Raw genomic sequence first — 21496 nt, 5'->3', positions numbered from 1 at the left:
AAATGTAAAAAATCAGAATATAAATATTTGTAAATAAAAACAAAAATTTTAATATTTATAAATAAAAATCAAGATGTACATATTTGTAAATAAAAATACAAAATGTAAATATTTATAAATAAACATCAAGATGTACAAATTTGTAAATGAAAATCGAGATAATTAAGAATGTAAATATGTAAATACAAACAAATGTAAATATTTATAAATAAAAAGGAGATTTGTCAATAAACAAGTCAATAAATTTGTATACATCAAAATTTAAATAAATTTAAAATGTAAATAAAAAAATAAAACTGTAACTATATGTATATACAAATGCAGAGTATCTGTAAGTAATTATGAAAGTAAATATTTGTAAATAAATAATCAAGAATGTAAATGTTTGTAAATAAAACAAACAGCAAATATGGGTATAAAATGATGTAAAAAATTTAAATAAAATGTAACTATTTATAAATAAACATTTGTAAATGATCAAGAATGTAAATGTGTAAATAAAAAGTGTAAATATTTGTGTAAATACTAAAAATGTAAATATTTGTAAGGCCTTTTAAAATGAACTAGTGAGGACAAAAAAAAAAAAAAAATGTTAGGACTAAAATAAACACGTTTCCTTTTGCATATGTAAATTTTAACCTAAAATCGTTGTGTTAAATAAATAAAAAGAAGACAGCTCCATTTGTCAACAACCTAGCAGGTCATCTGGGTGTTTAATGCTTATAGAACATCATCATAATTCATTAGACTGAGTATGAACACAGGAACAGATCACGAATGCAGTCAGATCTCACTCTCGCCAAACGAATCTCACTGCAGCGTTCTCCTCATTAGTCTTTTCTAATTAATAGAAGTGATTTTATTACCTTCTCTGAGCGTTTTGCCTGTAATCACACAAATTGAATCAAAGCGGGAGCTGGAATCGTTTGTTTTAATTAGGCATTCAGCGGCGGCTCCTGCTGTCGGCTCATTAGAAGTATTATAAACACTGCATGCATTATATGTAAATTTACTTTAAAGTAGTGTCGCATTCAAGGTTATTGCAAGAAAAATGTATTAATTTACGCAGTTAAAGGTCACTTTTTTTATTGTAAATTTAACAGGATATTTTTGGACTGTAAATGAGCATTAGAATGAAAAAAGTTGAAGTTGAAATGGGAAATGAATATCAAAATGGAACCAAGACTAAAATAAAATAAAATAAATAAATAAATGAATAAATGACAAAAGCACTTAAATTACTAAACTTAAACAAGCACTAAAATTGCTTAATTAACAAAAATTAAACCTGATATAAATAAATCAAATATATATATATAATATAATAATATAATATATATATATTATTTTTAACATTAAAAAAATACAATTAAAAATAATTTAAAATAATAAAAACAATAACAATATATTACACAATGCAATTACTAACTGGAAATAAATAAAATCTTAAACTGAAATAAAAATGAATTAATTAAACCTCAATAGAAATATTAAATGAAAACTAGTAAAAATGTCAAATGCACATTGCAAAATTATTAAAAATGAAACTAAAATGAACATGAAAACTGAAAACATAATATTAAAAGCACTGAAAATTACGAACTGCAATAAATACTAAATGTGAACTGAATATTAAATTAAAATAAATTAAACCTAAATAGAAATATTTTTAAACATTTCCGGCTAATAAACATGACTAAAGCACATAACAAAATTACTAAAAATGTAACTAAAATGACATGAAAAATTTTAAAATATAAAAATAAAAGCTGATTTGAAAAATTAATTGCACACGTTCTTGATGGGTTTTGTGACATTTACCCTTATATCTGAGAAAAGGAGTCACTGTTTCACACACTGTGTGTGTGTGTGTGTGATGTTTTGTTGATTTACTGCATCTTTTCCTAATGTCCTCAATCTCACCTAGAGTAGCAGAGGATGCGGTTGCCAGGCGACCATTAGTTACCAGTTGTTAAGGTCAGATGAAGCACTGCAGCCCCTCCCCCTGAGTATCCCAGGATGCTCTGCTGCAGCGAGTCGGTCTCAGCGGAGCAACATGTGATCAGACCAGTGTGTGTGTGTGTGTGTGTGTGTGTGTGTGTGTGTGTGTGTGTGTGTGTGTGAGAGAGACAGAGATTCAGGACCATTTATGTCTGAAAGATTGTGAACACAATCACACAGGATGAAATGTTCACGTGTAAATCCCATGAAATCTTATTTCCAGATCACATTTCAGAATCAGAAAGAGCTTTATTGCCAAGTATTCTTGCACATACAAGGAATTTGTTTTAGTGACATAAGCTTCCAGTACACAGAGACAAGTACACACAGACAATACAAATAAGATGAGAATAAAAAATACACATATGTAAATATAAATAGACAAAAATTGAAAAGTAAATAAATTGTATGTACAGTTGTGCTATAGATGATAGAATGGAATAGAATAGAATGAGATGCAGGGATGTGCTAGGATGGAGGTGGTAACAAATAAATGTAAGGTTATTGCACATTTTTATTGCATAATGTGGGGAACATTTAACTGTTCATAAGTTGGATTGCCTTGGGGAAGAAGCTGTTCTTGTGCCCGGCTGTCCTGGTATTTGGGGCTCTGTAGCGCCGGCCAGATGGCAAAAGTTCAAAACGGGGATAACTTGGATGTGAGGGATCCAGAGATTTTCTGAGCCCTTTTCCTCACTCTGGATGTATACAGTTCTTGGAGGGCAGGGGAGCACCAATAATCCTTTCAGCAGTCCGAACCGTTCTCCGTAGTCTTCCGATGTCTGATTTTGTAGCTGAACCAACCAGACAGTTATTGATGTGCACAGAACAGACTCGATGACGGCTGAGTAGAACTGTTTCAGCAGCTCCTGTGGCAGGTTAAACTTCCTCAGCTGGCGAAGGAAGTACAACCTTTGTTGGGCCTTTTTACAATGGAGTCGATGTGAGTGTCCCACTTCAGGTCCTGAGAGATGATGGATCCCAGGAACTTGAATGTCTCCACTGCAGTCACAATGCTGTTCATGATGGTGAGTGGGGGGAGAGCAGGGGGGTTTCTCCTGAAGTCCACAATCATCTCCACTGTTTTGAGCGTGTTGAGCTCCAGGTTGTTAAGACTGCACCAGACAGCCAGCTGCTCAACCTCCTGTCTGTAAGCTGACTCGTCACCGCCCTGGATGAGGCCGATGACTGTGGTGTCATCTGCAAACTTCAGGAGCTTGACAGAGGGGTCTTTAGATGTGCAGTCGTTGGTGTACATGGAGAAGAGCAGTGGGGAGAGGACAGAACCCTGAGGGGCACCAGTGTTGGTGGAGCGGCTGTTTGACATGAATCTCCCCAGTCTCACTAGCTGCTGCCTATCTGTCAGGAAGCTGGTGATCCACTGGCAGATAGAGCTAGGGACAGAGAGCTGGGTTAGTTTGGTCTGGAGGAGTGTTGGGATGATGGGGTTGAAGGCCGAACTAAAGTCCACAAACGGGATCCTCACATAAGTCCTTGATTTGTCCAGATGCTGCAGGATGAAGTGCAGTCCCATGTTGACTGCATCATCCATGGACCTGTTTGCTCGGTAAGCAAACTGCAGGGGGTCCAGTAAGGGTCCAGTGATGTCCTTCAGATAAGCCAGAACCAGTTTTTCGAATGACTTCATGACGACAGACGTTAGAGCCACAGGGCAGTAGTCGTTAAGTCCTGTTATCTTGGGTTTCTTTGGGACGGGGATGATGGTGGAGCATTTGAAGCAGGCAGGGACTTCACACAACTCCAGAGATCTATTGAAGATCTGTGTGAAGATGGGGGCCAGTTGGTCAGCACAGGTTTTCAGACAGGCTGGTGTCACACCGTCTGGGCCTGGTGCCTTTCTTCTCTTGTTCTTTCTGAAGACCTGACGCACATCATCTTCACTGATCTGAAGTGCAGGAGGGGGTAGAGGGGGGTTGCTGGAGGTGTTAACGGTTGTGTAGAAAGATGGTCAGAGCGGGTGTGGGAGGTTTCAAATCTACAATAAGTCTCATTCAGGTCATCAGCAAGTTGTTGATTCACCTCAGTGCTGGGGGATGGTGTCTTGTAGTTGGTGATGGCTTTTCAGGCCTTTCCACACTAGGGGTTGAACGACTTCTGATTTTTTAAAGTCGACTTTTATGTGATGAAAGTCGAGTCGAAGTCGACTAGTTGCTGATGACGTCATTAATGAACAAATAAGTCTGGAGCTGTGACAAACACCTTGTGCACAGTTATGGCATATGACACAATGCTGCCCACATGGCTATTGCTCCTATAACAGCTAATTTTTATCAGTTCTTTTGTCTTTGGGTTGTTATATTTCTCACAGATTTCTGCTCGTTCTAAATCAGATACTGATAAAGTGGCACAGTAAAGATTATATTCATATGAATGCATTAGTGAGAGCGATTGCGTGTGAATTAATTCTACCTGGCAGCGACTCTCAACTAGCAGTGAAGCTGTGGGATTTAGTTATTAAGAAATATATGCTTGAACTTTTCAGTTTCTGAGCTATTTTATTGAGAAATCACAGAACAGCGTTGACAATACATTTCCGTGCTGAACGATTCTGTGCACGTGCGATCTGCGCGTGATGTACGCGCTACTGTCTGAAGCCTGTGTGTGTGCGTTACAGTGCATTATATTAGAATGGCGATTAACTGACCTGTACTATAAGCTGTTTAAAACGTGCATTCTCCCGTTCAATGTCGAGCATCCAGTAATATAATCACACATGTCTTGTGGAGCGCTTTCAGAGTATGCATTTATTTGTCATTTTAACTGTTTGGAAATGCAGCGTAAATGTGGAAGTCCTTCAGAGATTTCTTATACTGTTGCGCCCTCTATAGGACCAGCGACTAGTCGACGTCAAGCTTAAAGCGTCATGGCAGAGCATTAAAAGTCGACTAGTTGGTGCAACCCCTATTCCACACTGAAGCGGAGTCATTGGAAGTGAACTGATCTTCCAACTTTTTAGCGTAGCTCCTCTTAGCCACTCTAATCTCCTTATTCAGTGTGTTCCTGGCTGGATTGTACAAGACTCTGTGCCCATTTCTTTGGCCTGACGAAGAGGTCTGAGGTTTGCTGTAAACCATGGCTTATCATTGTTGAATGTTAAATAAGTCCTGGTAGGAATGCATATATCCTCGCAGTAACTGATATAGGATGTTACAGTCTCTGTGAGCTCGTCCCGATCGGTGGCAGCAGCTTCAAAAATGCTCCAATCAGTGCAGTCGAAATAGGCTAGTCCCCAAGAATGATTAAAACAGAATCCAGGTGTTGTTTTTCTGTGTCTGTGATCTGATCAGCGAGTTTCTGTAAAGCTGAGCTCACGTGTGCTTACGGAGGAATGTAAACACTCACGAGAATGAACGAGTGAATCTCCTGCGGCGAGTAGAAAGGCTTACAGTTAATGAAAAGCGCTTCTAGGTCTGTACAGCACATCTTCTTTAACACTGTTATATCTGTACACCACCTCTCATTGATGTAAAAGCATGATTTCCCCGTTGATTCTGCGTCGCAATCCGCTCTGAACAGCTGAAAGCCCGGCAGACTTAACGCGCTGTCTGGAATGGCGTTGTTCAGCCATGAAACACAGAGCAGCAGAGTGTGAGAAATCCTTATTTGTCCGGGAGAGCAGAAGAAGTTTGTCTGTTTTGTTGGGTAGAGAGCGGAGATTCGCCAGATGGATGATAGGCAACGCCGTTCTGAATCCGCGCTGTCTGAACTTCATGAGTGCGCCGGCTAGCTTCCCCCGTCTGCGTGTCCTGAAGCGTCTGAACAGCGCCGCTGCTCCCTCGACTACTATGTTCAGCAAAACGTCCGAATAATCGAAAACCGGTAGGATATTTTGTGGTGTGTTCTGCCAAATGTTCAGCAGTTCATCCCTCGTGAAACTGATCGTGTTTGAAAAACAAAAAACAGGAAAAACTAACAAAAACACTAAAACAGCTGGAGAGCGAAGCACCATGGCTGCCGTGTGCAGAGCCATCTTGTAATGAATGTTTTCACCTCAAAATGGAAAGAAATTGGATGTTGCTTATGAAAATTGAGCCAATTTTAGGACAACATTATTTTCAGGAGATTTAAACTCAATTTCTCATTGCTGTAATTTGTCCAGATGTTTTACATTTTAAGTTTGTTTGTATTTCTCAATCATGTTTCTCATTAGATTCTTGTTACTGTAATAAAACGATAAAGGTTTTACAGTATTACAGCAAAAAAATAAAATACAACAATCTTCATAAAAAATACATTAAATGTTAATTAATTAAACATTGTATATATATATATATATATATATATATATATATATATATATATATTCATTACTTTATTAATAATTGTATAAATAGCCAGTAATAAATGTTTTCAAAAATAATATTCATTGAATTATATTCAATAATTATAACCTTAACCCTAACTAAACAATGAGAATGGATAGTTTAAATGTGCTGAATTATCATGAAAATAAATAATAATAATAAAAAAGTGCATTTTACAAAATATCGTGTTCATTGAAAGTGAGATGTGAGCTGCTGTTCCTACGTCAGTGAGCTCTGATGATTTTGCAGTTGCAGACGTCAAACTGAGTCTGTCTGGAATGCCATGAAAAAACAGAAGTCAAGTCACCTTTATTTATATAGCGCTTTTACAATACAGATTGTGTCAAAGCACTTAACAGTATCAAATTGGAGGATAGAGTGTCAGTAATATATAATGATAAGATTAAACACTCAATTTTCAGTTAAAGGCATTTCATTATTGAATTCAGAGATGTCATTGTCTAGCTCAGTTTAGTTTAAATAGTATCTGTGCAATCAAATCGGTGATAATCGCTAGAAATTAAGTGTCCCCAACTGAGCAAGCCAGAGGTGACAGCGGCAAGGAACCAAAACTCCCTCCGAGACAGAATGGAGAAAAAAACCTTGGGAGAAACCAGACTCAGTCGGGGGTCAGATCTCCTCTGACCAGACGAAACCCACAGTTCAAAAGTTGATATTTCTATTTTAACTGAGAACAAACTGAGACAGACTAAATCCAGAAGAACTGTGTCTCCAAGATGCTTCAGGAAACCTACCTACAAAGCTACAGTACTGTTAAAAGTTTTAGGCACTTGTGTAAAAATGCTGTCAAAAATAATGTCAGAAATAGATTTTCTTTATCAATTAACTTCTATGAACTAAATGAAATCAACATGTGTTTTGAGCATGTTTCTCAGGAGCTTCGCAGGAGGTTTCTTGAAGCGTCTCGAGACACAGTTCTTCTGGATTTAGTCTCAGTTTGTTCTGTTTCTTCATGTCATTCCAGACAGACTGATGATGATCAGATCAGATCTCTGTGATGAGATTATTACAATTAATGGCTAAATGAATGTTTGGGAATGTAAACTGATATTTCCTACAGACACACTACAGCAAAAGATAGAAATAACTGACTTAAAACCGTTTTTTAGCTGCTGGAAATACTAGTGTTCTAATAAATTTTGACCACCACATGACTTACAGTCAGAGTTATATTAAAATATCTGGATGACTACAGCTTATGCTCCGCTGGAGATCTAAATATGGATATTTTTCTTACACAAACGCATCGATTCACTTTAGAAGGCATTTATTAACCCCCCAGAGCTGTGTGGAGCCCTTTTTATGATGGATGGATGCACTTTATTTTACTTCAAAATCTCAACACCCATTCACTGCCATTATAAAGCTTGGAAGAGCCAGGATGTGTTTATATATTAAACTCCGATTGCATTCGTCTGAAAAACAGAAAAAAGTCATATACACCTAGGATGGCTTGAGGGTGAGTAAATCATGGGATAATTTTCATTTTTGGGTGAACTATCACTTTACAGTTTTTTTTTCAACTGCTTACACTCATTTTCAAAACTTTGCCTATTTTTTTCAAAACTTTACACACAAATCCAAGAATTGCACACAAAATACAAAACACCTCACATCTCTTGCAAAACGTAGCACTGCATTCAAAATATCACAAATACATCTCAAAAGCAAACACCTTTGCCATAATATTCATTCCTGTTAGATTTGTGTGTGTTACACAGAGAATTGTGTGTTGTGTTTTGCAAAAAGTGTTTTATGAAATTGAAAACATTGAGTCAAAGGCTGAGAATTACAGTCTGGTTTTGCAGATTTGGTGTGTGTTTCTGCTGTTTGAGCGTCAGCTTTTTTCAAAAAAAGATTTTGTGTGTAAGCAGTTGAAAAAAACTGTAAATAAACATGCATTTGTTTCTTCAAAGCACTGAAGTTGTGTTGTTCAGAGCTGTATTGTGTGTTTGTGCAGGTCTCATCCGCCTGCAGGAGCTCATTAAAGCTCCGTCCAGATACAACATCCGCCTGAAGATCCGGCAGCTCGCCGCCGACACCAAGGACGCCAAACCTCTGCTCAAAGAGATGAAGAAAGCCAAGGAGTTCCACGTCATCTTCGACTGCAGTCATGAGATGGCAGCCTGGATCCTCAAACAGGTGAGCTTAAAACAAAGCACACTTCCATAATGTACTTAAAGCGCACTAATTTAGTACTTAATATACTAAAAATTATTCTTCAGTACTTATTAGTTTTTTTCAAAATGCTTACACACAGTTTATGAAACTCTACACACAAAACACACACAACATACAAAACGTCACACACATTTTGCAAAAGCAAACACTTCTTTGAAACACACACACACACAGAATATGCATGTAAGCCAAGTCAGAAAGTCAGCTTTATACATTTATATAAATTTGTATAAATAGCTTTGTACTATACAGATACAATGTAAACAGAAATGGAAGGGGGTGAAAACATTTCTTTCTAAAAAAAATAATAATAAAAAACGTGTTTTGATGACTAAGTGAACAAATAATATATAAGTGTTTTCACACATGATCGCTGTGTGTAGGTCATCAGTAAATGAGTTTGGCATTAAAATCACAGTGTTTCCAAAATTAAACAAAAGAGCTGTTAGTTTCGCATGATGTGTGTAATGTAGAAAACTGTTTAGAGTTTTGCAAAAAGTGTGTTTTACAATATCAAGCTGAGTTTAAAGCATGAAACATGCTTATTGTTTTGCAGACTTGGTCTAAAGATATGAGTGAATGGTTTCACTAAGTGGCCCTCAAATATCACTTTTAGTGTTTAAGCACTTAAAAAAAAACAACTGTAAAGACTAGAAAAACTATCAAAACACTAGCTTCTCTAATCTTTGTGTATTCTATCTATTCGTTTTCTTTTTATTATACAATTAACAAAAGCAAAAAAAAGGCCTCTAACTCTAGCTTGCTCTATTCTTTTTCGATTCTATCCGTTTTCTTTTTATTATATAATTTAAAAATAAAACCTTGCTACGTGTACTGCGTTAAGCTCTAACTGAGACTTGCCTTTTATTGCTCTTTTGTTGATTTTGATTGCTTCTGTTGTAATCCTTTGTAAGTCGCTTTGAAAAAAGCATCTGCTAAATGACTGAATGTAAATATTCACGGTGTTCCAAAATAGCACAGCTGAGTACACCAAGCTTATCTTAAGAAGTACTAAAGAATCATTTACAGTGTCTTTCAGCTGCTTTCACACACAAATCCAAGAATTGCACACAAAACACAAAATGAAGCACTGCATTCAAAATATCTGTCTTGACCACTTCTGATTTTGTGACTAGATCCCATCTTTTTAGTCATTAAAACCAAATGCGTTGTATATCAAAGGCCTCAGAAACCTCGGAAACTTCTCGTCTCTTTCTCGCCGTGACTGATTCTTTCCGGCCGGATCATTCGTCTGAACGATGATTGTTCGTCTCCTCCAATCATATTTCACATCTTAAGTCTCAGTGTTAGAAATTCTATTAGTGTGACATTATTACTAAGGCCTCAAACCAGAATGGGAAAGTAATTAAGCGAGGCGTTTTGGCCGCAGGGTTTAAAGATCTCTGATTAAAGATACAGTGATGCTGAAGAATCGTCTCTCACTTATTAAAAACGCAAAGCTCGTCATCTGCGCTCGTTATGCGCGGGTGAATCTCGGAAAGCCTGTCAGAAAACATGTTTGGGTCATTAGGTTAAAAGCAAAATAAAAAAAATATTCTTTATATTGTTCTTCAAATTCTAAATAAATCTTAGAACCATTAAGACTTGTATGACAATTAGGCACAATTTCCACCCAAATGCTTGTTAAGCTCAATATTTATTAAGTCTTGTTAATAGAAATCGTGTGATGCTCAGAACAATTATAGGAGTTCTATGACAATTAAGCACATTTTCCACTCAGTGTGAGAAAATAATGTTATTTAAATTGTTAATTATTTAGTAGTATTTCATTTATGGTGATTTTATAGTTAATAATCAATCATTATATTGCAGTATCAGTAAAGAATCATTATCGGGAAAAATTAGAATTACAAACTTGTGTAAGTATACATTTAAGTACGGAGTAATATTAATTAACTACATGCACTTACTCTATGGTTAGGGTTAGAATTAGGGTTTGGATTAGTGCTACTTGCATGTAATTATGCATCATTTATTGTTATTGTAATAGTAAGTAAATTTAACATGTGTAACAAGGACACCTTTAAATAAAGTGTTACCAAAAACTCAAAAGTAAAACAGGTTAATGAGAGTTTTTATTTGTGAGAAATGTGTTTGATCCTCATGAAAATTTCTTAATCTGTTAAATGCGTTATTTTCTGTTTTGTTATCCTTGATGAAATATGACCCACTCATGTTTATTTTTTTATTTTTATTTTTGCACTTGAAATATACTGTTTTTTTTTTTTATGTGTTGTGTAAATACGTGTAGTATTTGTTGTACTTTATTGAATTTATAATGTAAAAGAATCATTATTGGGAATAATGAGTATTAAAAAAATTATTTAAAAAAACTCAAAAAGTAATGCAATGTAAAGTAATGTTTGTAATGTAAAGCAATGTTTTTTGGGGAAATTTGAATTATGATTTTCATGAAAATAATGCCAGATTTTTTTTTTTTTTTTTTGAGTGTTTACTAAAAAATAAGATCCATTCATATTGTGTTATTTTATTTTGTTTTTCCACAGGCTCTTTCGATGGGAATGGTGACGGAATACTATCATTACATCTTTACAACTCTGGTTAGACACACACACACACACACACACACACACAGAGAGAGAGAGAGAGAGAGTGCATTACTCATAAAAGAGAATATTGAATTTTCCATTTCAGAATCTGACTCAAAGCTCCATTTTCTAGTAAATTGCTCTCGTTTAGGTTCTTGTTAATCTCGTAGATGTAATTCTGCATTGATGAGAATCTGATGGAGTGTGAAATCGAGTCTGGATTGGGATTCGTCCGGCGTGAATCATGCAGCTCGTCTGAACTGAGACGCTTTGATTCACTGACGAACATCTTCTTACTCTGTGTCTTTGTTTGGTGAATTTTTATGCTTAAAATAAGAGAAAATCATTTCCAACAGGGTTGGAATTCAAAAGGGAAAACAAGCTTGTTTATTTGTTTGTCTCAGCCTGCAGCGATATGCTTATTGTTGTTTTAAACAGAAACCTGTTTTGCTTCTCAAGTAAATGCGTTTCGTTTTAAGGACGTTTAGATATTTAACAAGACACAAATACTGAGTCTGAAAGATTTCTGCGGCGGATTCTCAAGAGATTCATATGTTTGTGTTGTTGTGTGGCTGTTTTTGTCATTAATTCATGTTAGTGTTCTGAATCAGTTTCTGTCTCAAAACATATCAAGCACACGGCACTCTTAGCAGTAAAAAAAAAAATGTTTTTATCAGGCAGTAAACTCTGAACTAGTTCAGTATGTAATGCACAAGGAAGCTTTCAATAAAACATTCATATTCTGCACTTTGGAAAAAAATATTAGTATCAGTATTTCATTATATTTACACATTTAACTCATTTCTTGGCAAATTGAAGCAATATTGACTGTAAATAGCATGTTATGATGATATTTGCTTGCACAGGCTGTTATGCAACACTCAAACTCTGATTTTCAGTGTAACAGGGTTGAATCGCACCTTTTCCAAACTACTGGACTTTATGTGTGTCTGGTATATAAATACATGTGTTATATTTACATACACACAACCAGTCATAATTAAGTTTTTTAATGTTTCTGAAAGAAGTCAGTTCTGCTCACCAAAGCTACATTTATTTGATCAAAAATACGGAAATATTATTACGGTTTAAAATGCACTAGTCAACATTTGAAGTAGATCAAAGCCTTTCATCAAAGTTGTCCTAAAACCAAAACGCGTTCTTGTCTTAGGATGACTTTGATGAGCTGTTTTGATCCACTTCAGATGCTGACTACTGTAATAATCAATACAATATCAGAAATGTTTGTTGAGCAGCAAATCAGAATATTAGAATGATTTCTGAAGATCATGTGACACTGAAGACTGGAGTAATGATGCTGAAAATACAACTTTGATCACAGAAATAAATTACAGTTTAACAGATATTCACATAGAAAACAGCTGTTTTAAATTAGAATAATATTTCACATTTTTTAGTGTATTCTGATCAAATAAATGCAGCCTTGGTGAGCAGAACATGTCATTACACTTCAAAACAAAACAAAAAATGCTTTTCTTACTTAGATTTTTTGTCTTGTTTCCAGCCCAGATATCTAAAAATTCTTAAATCAAGAAGGATTTTCTAGACAAGTAAGAATTATTGTCTTGTTTTCAGAAAAACAAGTCCAAATTAAGTGAGTTTTTGCTTGAAACAAGCAAAATAATCTGCCAATGGGGTAAGGAAAATAATCTTGTTTTCTGTTTCTTGATTTAAGAATTTTTAGATATCTGGGCTGGAAACAAGACAAAAAATCTAAGTAAGAAAAGCATTTTTTGCAGTGTCTGAGCGTGTGTTTGTCCACAGGACCTGTTTGCTCTGGATATGGAGCCATATCGCTTCAGCGGAGTGAATATGACCGGTTTCCGCATCTTGAACACAGAGAGTCCACAGGTGTCCTCCATCATCGAGAAATGGTCAATGGAGCGACTGCAGGCTCCACCCAAACCAGACTCAGGCCTGCTGGACGGATTCATGACGGTGTGTGTGTGTGTGTGTGTGTGTGTGTGTGAGTGAGTGAGTGTGTGTGTGTGAGAGAGAGAGAGTGTGAGAGTGAGTGAGTGAGTGTGTGTGTGTGTGTCTGTGTTGTCTGTGTCTGTGTCTGTGTGTGTGTGTGTGTGTGTGTGTGTGTGTGTGTGTGTGTGTGTGTTTATGCTGCTATTACAGTATCTCACAGAAGTGAGTACACCCCTCACATTTTTGTAAATATTTTATTATATATTTTCATGTGACAACACTGAAGAAATGACACTTTGCTACAATGTAAAGTAGTGAGTGTACAGCTTGTATAACAGTGTAAATTTGCTGTCCCCTCAAAATAACTCAACACACAGCCATTAATGTCTAAACCGCTGGCCATAAAAGTGAGTACAACCCTAAGTGAAAATGTCCAAATTGGGCCCAATTAGCCATTTTCTCTCCCCGGTGTCATGTGACTCGTTAGTGTTACAAGGTCTCAGGTGTGAATGGGGAGCAGGTGTGTTAAATTTGGTGTTATCGCTCTCACTCTCTCATACTGGTCACTGGAAGTTCAACATGGCACCTCATGGCAAAGAACTCTTTTCAGGATCTGAAAAAAATAATTGTTGCTCTACATAAAGATGGTGTAGGCTATAAGAAGATTGCCAAGACCCTGAAACTGAGCTGCAGCACGGTGGCCAAGACCATACAGCTGTTTAACAGGACAGGTTCCACTCAGAACAGGCCTCGCCACTCAGAACAGTGCACGTGCTCAGCGTCATATCCAGAGGTTGTGTTTGGGAAATAGACGTATGAGTGCTGCCAGCATTGCTGTAGAGGTTGAAGGGGTGGGGGGTGGGTCAGCCTGTCAGCGCTCAGACCATACGCCACACACTGCATCAAATTGGTCTGCATGGCTGTCGTCCCAGAAGGAAGCCTCTTCTAAAGATGATGCACAAGAAAGCCCGCAAACAGTTTGCTGAAGACAAGCAGACTAAGGACATGGATTACTGGAACCATGTCCTGTGGTCTGATGAGACCAAGATAAACTTATTTGGTTCAGATGGTGTCAAGCGTGTGTGGCGGCAACCAGGTGAGGAGTACAAAGACAAGTGTGTCTTGCCTACAGTCAAGCATGGTGGTGGGAGTGTCATGGTCTGGGGCTGCATGAGTGCTGCCGGCGCTGGGGAGCAACAGTTCATTGAGGGAACCATGAATGCCAACATGTACTGTGACATACTGAAGCAGAGCATGATCCCCTCCCTTTGGAGAATGGGCCGCAGGGCGGTATTCCAACATAACGACCCCAAACACACCTCCAAGACGACCACTGTCTTGCTAAAGAAGCTGAGGGTAAAGGTGATGGACTGGCCAAACATGTCTCCAGACCCAAACCCTATTGAGCATCTGTGGGGCATCCTCAAACAGAAGGTGGAGGAACACAAGGTCTCTAACATCCACCAGCTTTGTGATGTCGTCATGGAGGAGTGGAAGAGGACTCCGGTGGCAACCTGTGAAGCTCTGCTGAACTCCATGCCCAAGAGGGTTAAGGCAGTGCTGGAAAATAATGGTGGTCACACAAATATTGACACTTTGGGCCCAATTTGGACATTTTCACTTAGGGGTGTACTCACTTTTGTGGCCAGCGGTTTAGACATTAATGGCTGTGTGTTGAGTTATTTTGGGGGACAGCAAATTTACACTGTTATACAAGCTGTACACTCACTACTTTACATTGTAGCAAAGTGTCATTTCTTCAGTGTTGTCACATGAAAAGATATAATAAAATATTTACAAAAATGTGAGGGGTGTACTCACTTCTGTGAGATACTGTTGTGGCTGACTCTTCCCGTTTGAAAGCTCTTTATCTGTCTTCACGCTATCTTTTGGCTTGTGTCTGTCTGAGAGAGAAGAACAGAACAAAAGTGTGTGTGTGTGTGTTAGAGAGGCCTTCATCGCTCACAGATCGTGAACAAACAGACACTTGACACACAGCTCAGGAAAACACACCGTTTAAAGAGGCAGAAGCTCTTTTAAGAATCCTAGACAGCAGTCTTATGAGACGAATCGTTTGGCCGAACTCTAAGACAGCATCACATGCATCTTTCAAGGAGAAGGAAATTCCAGAATGCATTGTGTGCGTTGTGTCTTTTCTTACGTTCATACAAACAGTAAACTATGAAATGACTGTAAGCATCGAAATCAGTCGCATCTCGGTGTTTGATGACGTTCATGTCACACAAGCGCTTCATGTTGACATCTGTCTAGTCTGATCAGCTTCAAAAGAGTGACAGATGAATGTAACCATTACTAAACCTTTTCAAATTACAAACTGGCATCATTAAACACACTCACAATAAATAACAACATAACAAAATATAAAGAATATGTGAAATTCTAAATTATAGTATCATTTTTAAAGTATCATTAAATATTATTGTTAAAAGTTATTTTTAAACCTTTATTAAACAATTAAAATAATTAAATAATACATTTAAAAAACAAATAGGTTAGTAAATATATGGAATTACACATTATTTTTATATTTTACATTTATTATTATAGAGAGAGAGAAAAGCCCATAAACGTGTGGATATCGACGAATCTCCCACTATCCTCCCCAGAGAAATGCGCTCTGAAATCGGCTGTAAGTCATCTCACCGCTGAGCGATTATTAATATCAGAAGATAAAGGGCTGGGCTGAATAATAAATAAGCGACGTGAGGGTGGAGACGCAAGCTGATGAAGCGCTTCATTAGAGTTACGGATGTTTATGACTTTCTCTCGTCTGGCCTCATTTGCATGAGTAAAGCTGCTCTTCAGATGTAATCAGACGGATGGATAATGGAATTCATTAGCAGCAGAACTATTACTTCTCCTTCAGTACGAGCTCAGTGTGTTCCCTCAGAGTTCATCTGCGGTTTGCTGCTTGTCATTTGAAAACAAAGAGATGAAATAGCTGATGATAGCAGACCATCAGATGCCATAAAACACACACACACACTTCATATCGTACTTGATACACACATTTCAAGTGTCTAAATGATCAAAATGTTCTTCAAAACATGTCTTCTGTCGTCTGATTGATAGTTAAGAGTTTGTTTTTTATCCAGTAATAACTCTTTTAGTGTAATTGTACAAACGTCCAGCTTCAGCTTGAGCTTCACGTGTCTTTTTTTCTGTCAAATCTTGACTGGTTTTGATCAAGTAGACGTCAGAATAACTGCAGTCATATTTCCAGATGAACACTTGCTGGACTGAAGCAGCTCAGCTTTACTTGATTCTCCATCAATCATTTTCTAGAAAAAAAAGGTGCGTCTGAAATCTGATCATCAGGATCTTTTGAGGAGCGTTTGTTTCTTCATCTCTCCATCAGCATTGCATTATATGTTTGGATCATTTCAATCTCATCTTACGGAGACATATTATTGGAGATATAGAGTGATGAGTGATATTTAGATCATTTTTTGTCAGTATCTGCTGCACTGTTATAAAGATCTTGTTGATTTAAATTGCAAGCAGCAGAATTTCATCATAGAAATATCAGCTTCTGCAGCAAATTGCATATAAAATAAAACTGAGCTGTTGTTTCCTCCATATTCTTACTACATCAGACTATATGAGCCATAAAATCCTGATGATCAAATATGATACAAAACATAAAACGCACAAACTTCAGATTTTTTGGACTCTTACATCATGTTATGTCAGGCTTTCCGGAATTAAATGACGACATTTGCTGCATTAGTTTCGCTGCTGTACTGTACTGTTCTGGTCCTGATGCTGGAGTGTTTCGCTGTTGCCATGGCGACGCTCTTCAGCCGAACGTGGCGTCTGTTTGGCACAGAGTGAAAAAACACAATCTGGCAACTCGTCGTGCAACTTTGCGAAACACTGTGTAGACGTTCCTTATCAGATATGTTAATGAGTTCAAACTGATTTGAATATTCATTTACATTTTGTGATGAATTTTTAACTTTAATTAGTTGCTTAAAGTCCTGTATTCCTCTTGTGTGTGAGTGAGAGAGAGAGAGAGAGAGAGAGACTGGCATATCAGTCCTTTCACTGAATCAACTTAATATGACATCTCCAGCTTTACACAAAGTTCACATCCATAATTCAAGTTTACACAATCAAAAGCTCGGTGACTCAATTCAAACAGTTCAAACACTCAATGATTCAATTCAAACTATCAGTATTTCAATTCTAAGAGTTCAAACGGTAACACTTTATTTTGATAGTCCACTTTAGACATTCTGCTAACAGTAAGTAACTTTGCAACTACATGTCAACTAGCAGTGATTAGAGTATTAGTAGACTTAATATCTAACACTTTACTTTGATGGGTCCACAACATACTGACTATGAGAAACTTTGCAAGTATGTGTCAACTTATTCTACTAACCCTAAACCTACCCTAACAGTCTACTCTGAGAGTTAATAGACATGTAGTTGCAAATTAATGAGAATTAGTTGATATGTAGTTGCAAAGTTACTTCTAGTTAGTAGAATGTCTAAAGTGGACTATGAAAAAGTGTAACCATTCAAACATTCAATGATTAAATTCAAACAGTTCAAATGTTCAATGATTCAATTCTAACAAGTTCAAACACTTACTGATTCAATCCAAACAGTTCAAACTATCACTATCAGTATTTCAATTCTAACAATTCAAACACAAAGATTCAATTCTAACAGTTCAAACTATCACTGATTCAATTCTAACAGCTCAAACATTCATTGATTCAATACAAACAGTTAAACGCTCACTGATTCAATTCTAACAGTTCAAACTATCACTGATTCAATTCTAACAATTCAAACACTCACTGATTCAATTCTAACAGTTCAAACATTCAGTGATTCAATACAAACAGTTCAAACGCTCACTGATTCAATTCTAACAGTTCAAACGCTCACCGATTCAATCCAAACAGTTCAAACTATCACTATCAGTATTTCAATTCTAACAATTCAAACACAAAGATTCAATTCTAACAGTTCAAACTATCACTGATTCAATTCTAACAGTTCAAATTATCACTGATTCAATTCTAACAGTTCAAACGTTCACTGATTCAATCCTAACAGTTCAAACACTCACCGATTCAATTCTAACAGTTCAAACTATCACTGATTCAATTCTAGCAGTTCAAATTATCAGTTTCAATTCTAACAGTTCAAATATTCAGTGATTCAATTCTAACAGTTCAAACTATCACTGATTCAATTCTAGCAGTTCAAATTATCAGTTTCAATTCTAACAGTTCAAATATTCAGTGATTCAATACAAACAGTTCAAACGCTCACCGATTCAATTCTAACAGTTCAAATTATCACAGATTCAATTCTAACAGTTCAAACGCTCACCGATTCAATCCAAACAGTTCAAATTATCACCGATTCAATTCTAACAGTTCAGACATGCACTGATTCATCACTGTTCAAGGATTCAGTGATTCAGCTGTAGTTTAACGGAGAGAGGCTAAAGTTCCATCCAGCTTAGTTCTTTTCATTTTCTACTAGTTTATGATCCAGCAAATTTAAGATTCAGCTCAAGATTCGGCTAGTTCATGATTTGTTTTCCCAGAAACGCAATTCAAACTGTCCTTGCACCATTTAGGAGCACAATAAACAGCTACCCACATGAAAGGAAAATAAACAGCAAACTACTTGTTCATCCCATCACGTCTGTCATGAAGCCGATGCTGTGAATCTGGAAGTTCAGATCAGTCGTTTGGCGGCCGTCTCTTGATTCATTGCCAGCTCTCATCCATAACTAATTCACAAGGAGTTAGGTCTCAATCTCAGTAGTAAAATCCCAGTGAATTAATTCAAAAACTGTCCTCTTTAGCTTCTGAGATCAGATCAGGCCGTAAGCTTTGTGCACACGTGCTCCACACAGGTGCTCTTTTAATTCTTCACTACATTAATCAGCGAATCACTGCGTCACATCACCCTCTTGTGGACACTCGGGTGAAACCGGCCTGGAGACCAGCTAAAACCAGCTCAGGCCAGCAAACCAGCTTAGGATGGTTTAAGCTGTTTTATTTTCAGCTGCACTGATATAAAAGTGCCATTTTTCAGCATACTGCATACTATTTCAGTTATAATGTCACATCTGTTGAGCCTCAGTGTGTGTGTTTATACAGTAAATAAGATCTGATAGGATTGAGAGAGACACACACACACAGACTGCACACTCTCTCTCTCTCTCTCTCTCTCTCACACCTGCTGTCTCTCTCTCTATCATCTTGACAACCGTTGCCGCCAGTGAGGCAGAGTTGCCGTGGAAACCGTTGCCCGTGTGGTGAAACTCTGTTGCTAGCGTGCGGCAGGAGGCCTGTGACAGTGATTTCAGTCGGTTTTGCAGAACGTGTGCACAGAGAGATTCGTTACAGTGATGAAGAGCTCATCATCATCATCATCATCATCAAATGTTCAGTGTTTGTCAGAGCAAATGCACTCACACACACACACACACTCACTCACTCACTGTCTCTCTCTCTCTCTCTCACATGCACACACACACACACACACACGTTTGTTTCTGTGAATTGTGAGGACTTTCCATAGACTTCTATTACTTTTATACTGACCAAACGATATTTTCTATCCCCTAACCCAACCCTGACCCTAACCCTACCCCTTACAGAAAACCTGTTTGCATTCTTACACTTTCAGATAAACATCATTTACTGTTTTTAATCATTTTTTCCCTCGTGGGGTCCCCACAATGTCAGATTTTTAAATTGTTTTAATTTTAATATTATTATCCTTGTGGGGACATTTGGTCACACACACACACACACACTCTTTCACACACACACACACACACACACTCTCTCTCTCTCACACACACACACACACACACACACTCTCTCTCACACACACATACACACACACACGCGCACACACAGACACACACATGCGCACACACACACACACTCTCACAAACAAACACACACACATGCACACACTCTCTCTATCACACATACACTCTCTCTCTCTCTCTCTCTCTCACACACACACACACACACACTCTCTCTCTCACACACACACACACACACACACTGAGAGCAACATCTTCCTCTGAATAACTGTTTGTGTGTGTGTGTCATTCACTATCCGTTTGTGAGCCTGAAGGATCCCTCACACCGATTGTGTGTGTGTGTGTGTGTGTGTGTGTGTGTGTGTGTGTGTGCAGACGGACGCGGCGCTGATGTACGATGCGGTTCACGTGGTGGCGGTGGCAGTCCAGCAGTCGCCGCAGATCACCGTCAGCTCGCTGCAGTGCAACCGACACAAACCCTGGCGCTTCGGGGGACGATTCATCAGCTACATTAAAGAGGTACAGGCACATATCAGAGCTATTATTCAATAAATTCAATATATTACACATTACTACTTTAGTTTCATTTAGTTTAGTTATTTATTTTACCTGAAATGATAATAAACCATGCACCATACAAGAATAAAATAAAACACTTGGAAAAATTCAACGCTGTGTCAATTGTTTGTAACACAACAAAACCATTAACAATTCCTCCAAACAAAACATTACATTCAATATCTCGAATACCAGAAAATGTGATCAGATAGATGATTCACTTTGATTCAATGTACAGAATGAGGTTCTGAACTTTCACTTTCAGTTTCAAATGAATCACTTTTCCCCTCAAAACTCAATAATCTGTTGAATGTGAATCAAATGCTCAAGGTTCAATGAATCGATTCAGTTAACCTGAGTTCATGAATCAAATGATTCAGTTCAAAGAACTGTTGATTCTTTTAGAACACTTCAAGTTAAAGAGGTCATAAACTGCCTTTTTTATTATTTTGAACTGTTCTCTGAGGTCCCCATATATGTTTTCAAGATTTTTACATCAAAAAACATCATAGTTTAGAAGTAATAGGCTATTTTCTGTCCTGTTTTTAACCCCCCTCATCAGAACGCTCTGTTTGAATAGGCGTGGAGGATTGTAGTAAACGCCCACTGCTATGATTGGCTAACAGTTGTGTATGTTTGACAGCCTATATTCCTCATAGATGGACGCTGCTGTGTAAAAAACAGTTACTCACTCTTGTGTGTTGCAACTACTGTCGGATCCAATAAAGTCGCACAGCATTATCTTTTAGTTTCAATCTTTTTGAAAATTCTACGTCGAATTGTGCCTTGTTTGTAAATGAATCCACGGTAAAATTAAATGAACAAAGGACCGAGTTCTTATTCATGCGGTCTGGATCTTCATTAAAAATAAAGTTCATCTAGTCTTTCCTAACGGAAAGTGGGTGGGGAAAAACAGGCAGTGATGTGAAATGTAGAATTGGTGGGCGGGGCTAATCAGACAGCGATGTAGAATCGGTGGGCGGGGCTAATCAGACAGCGCTGTAAAATCGGTGGGCGGGGCTAATCAGATAGCAATGTAAAATCGGTTGGTGGGGAAAAACAGGCAGCGA

At 37.4% G+C, this 21496-nt stretch overlaps 1 protein-coding gene across 1 annotated transcript in view; it reads left to right on the top strand.

The window, feature by feature from the left end:
- The window catches only part of LOC131539683 (glutamate receptor ionotropic, kainate 2), a 66448-nt gene that overhangs the window by 22447 nt on the left and 22505 nt on the right, over positions 1 to 21496 (top strand). The window contains 4 exon segments of the mRNA XM_058774376.1: positions 8308 to 8489; positions 11057 to 11110; positions 12884 to 13057; positions 20244 to 20387. Coding sequence (XP_058630359.1) covers positions 8308 to 8489; positions 11057 to 11110; positions 12884 to 13057; positions 20244 to 20387 — 554 coding nt within the window.

This window comes from Onychostoma macrolepis, chromosome 04, assembly GCF_012432095.1.
Source record: "Onychostoma macrolepis isolate SWU-2019 chromosome 04, ASM1243209v1, whole genome shotgun sequence".
NCBI classification, from domain to species: Eukaryota; Metazoa; Chordata; class Actinopteri; order Cypriniformes; family Cyprinidae; genus Onychostoma; species Onychostoma macrolepis.
Note: the sequence above shows the minus strand (reverse complement) of the source record. Positions and strands in the feature narration are given on the sequence as shown.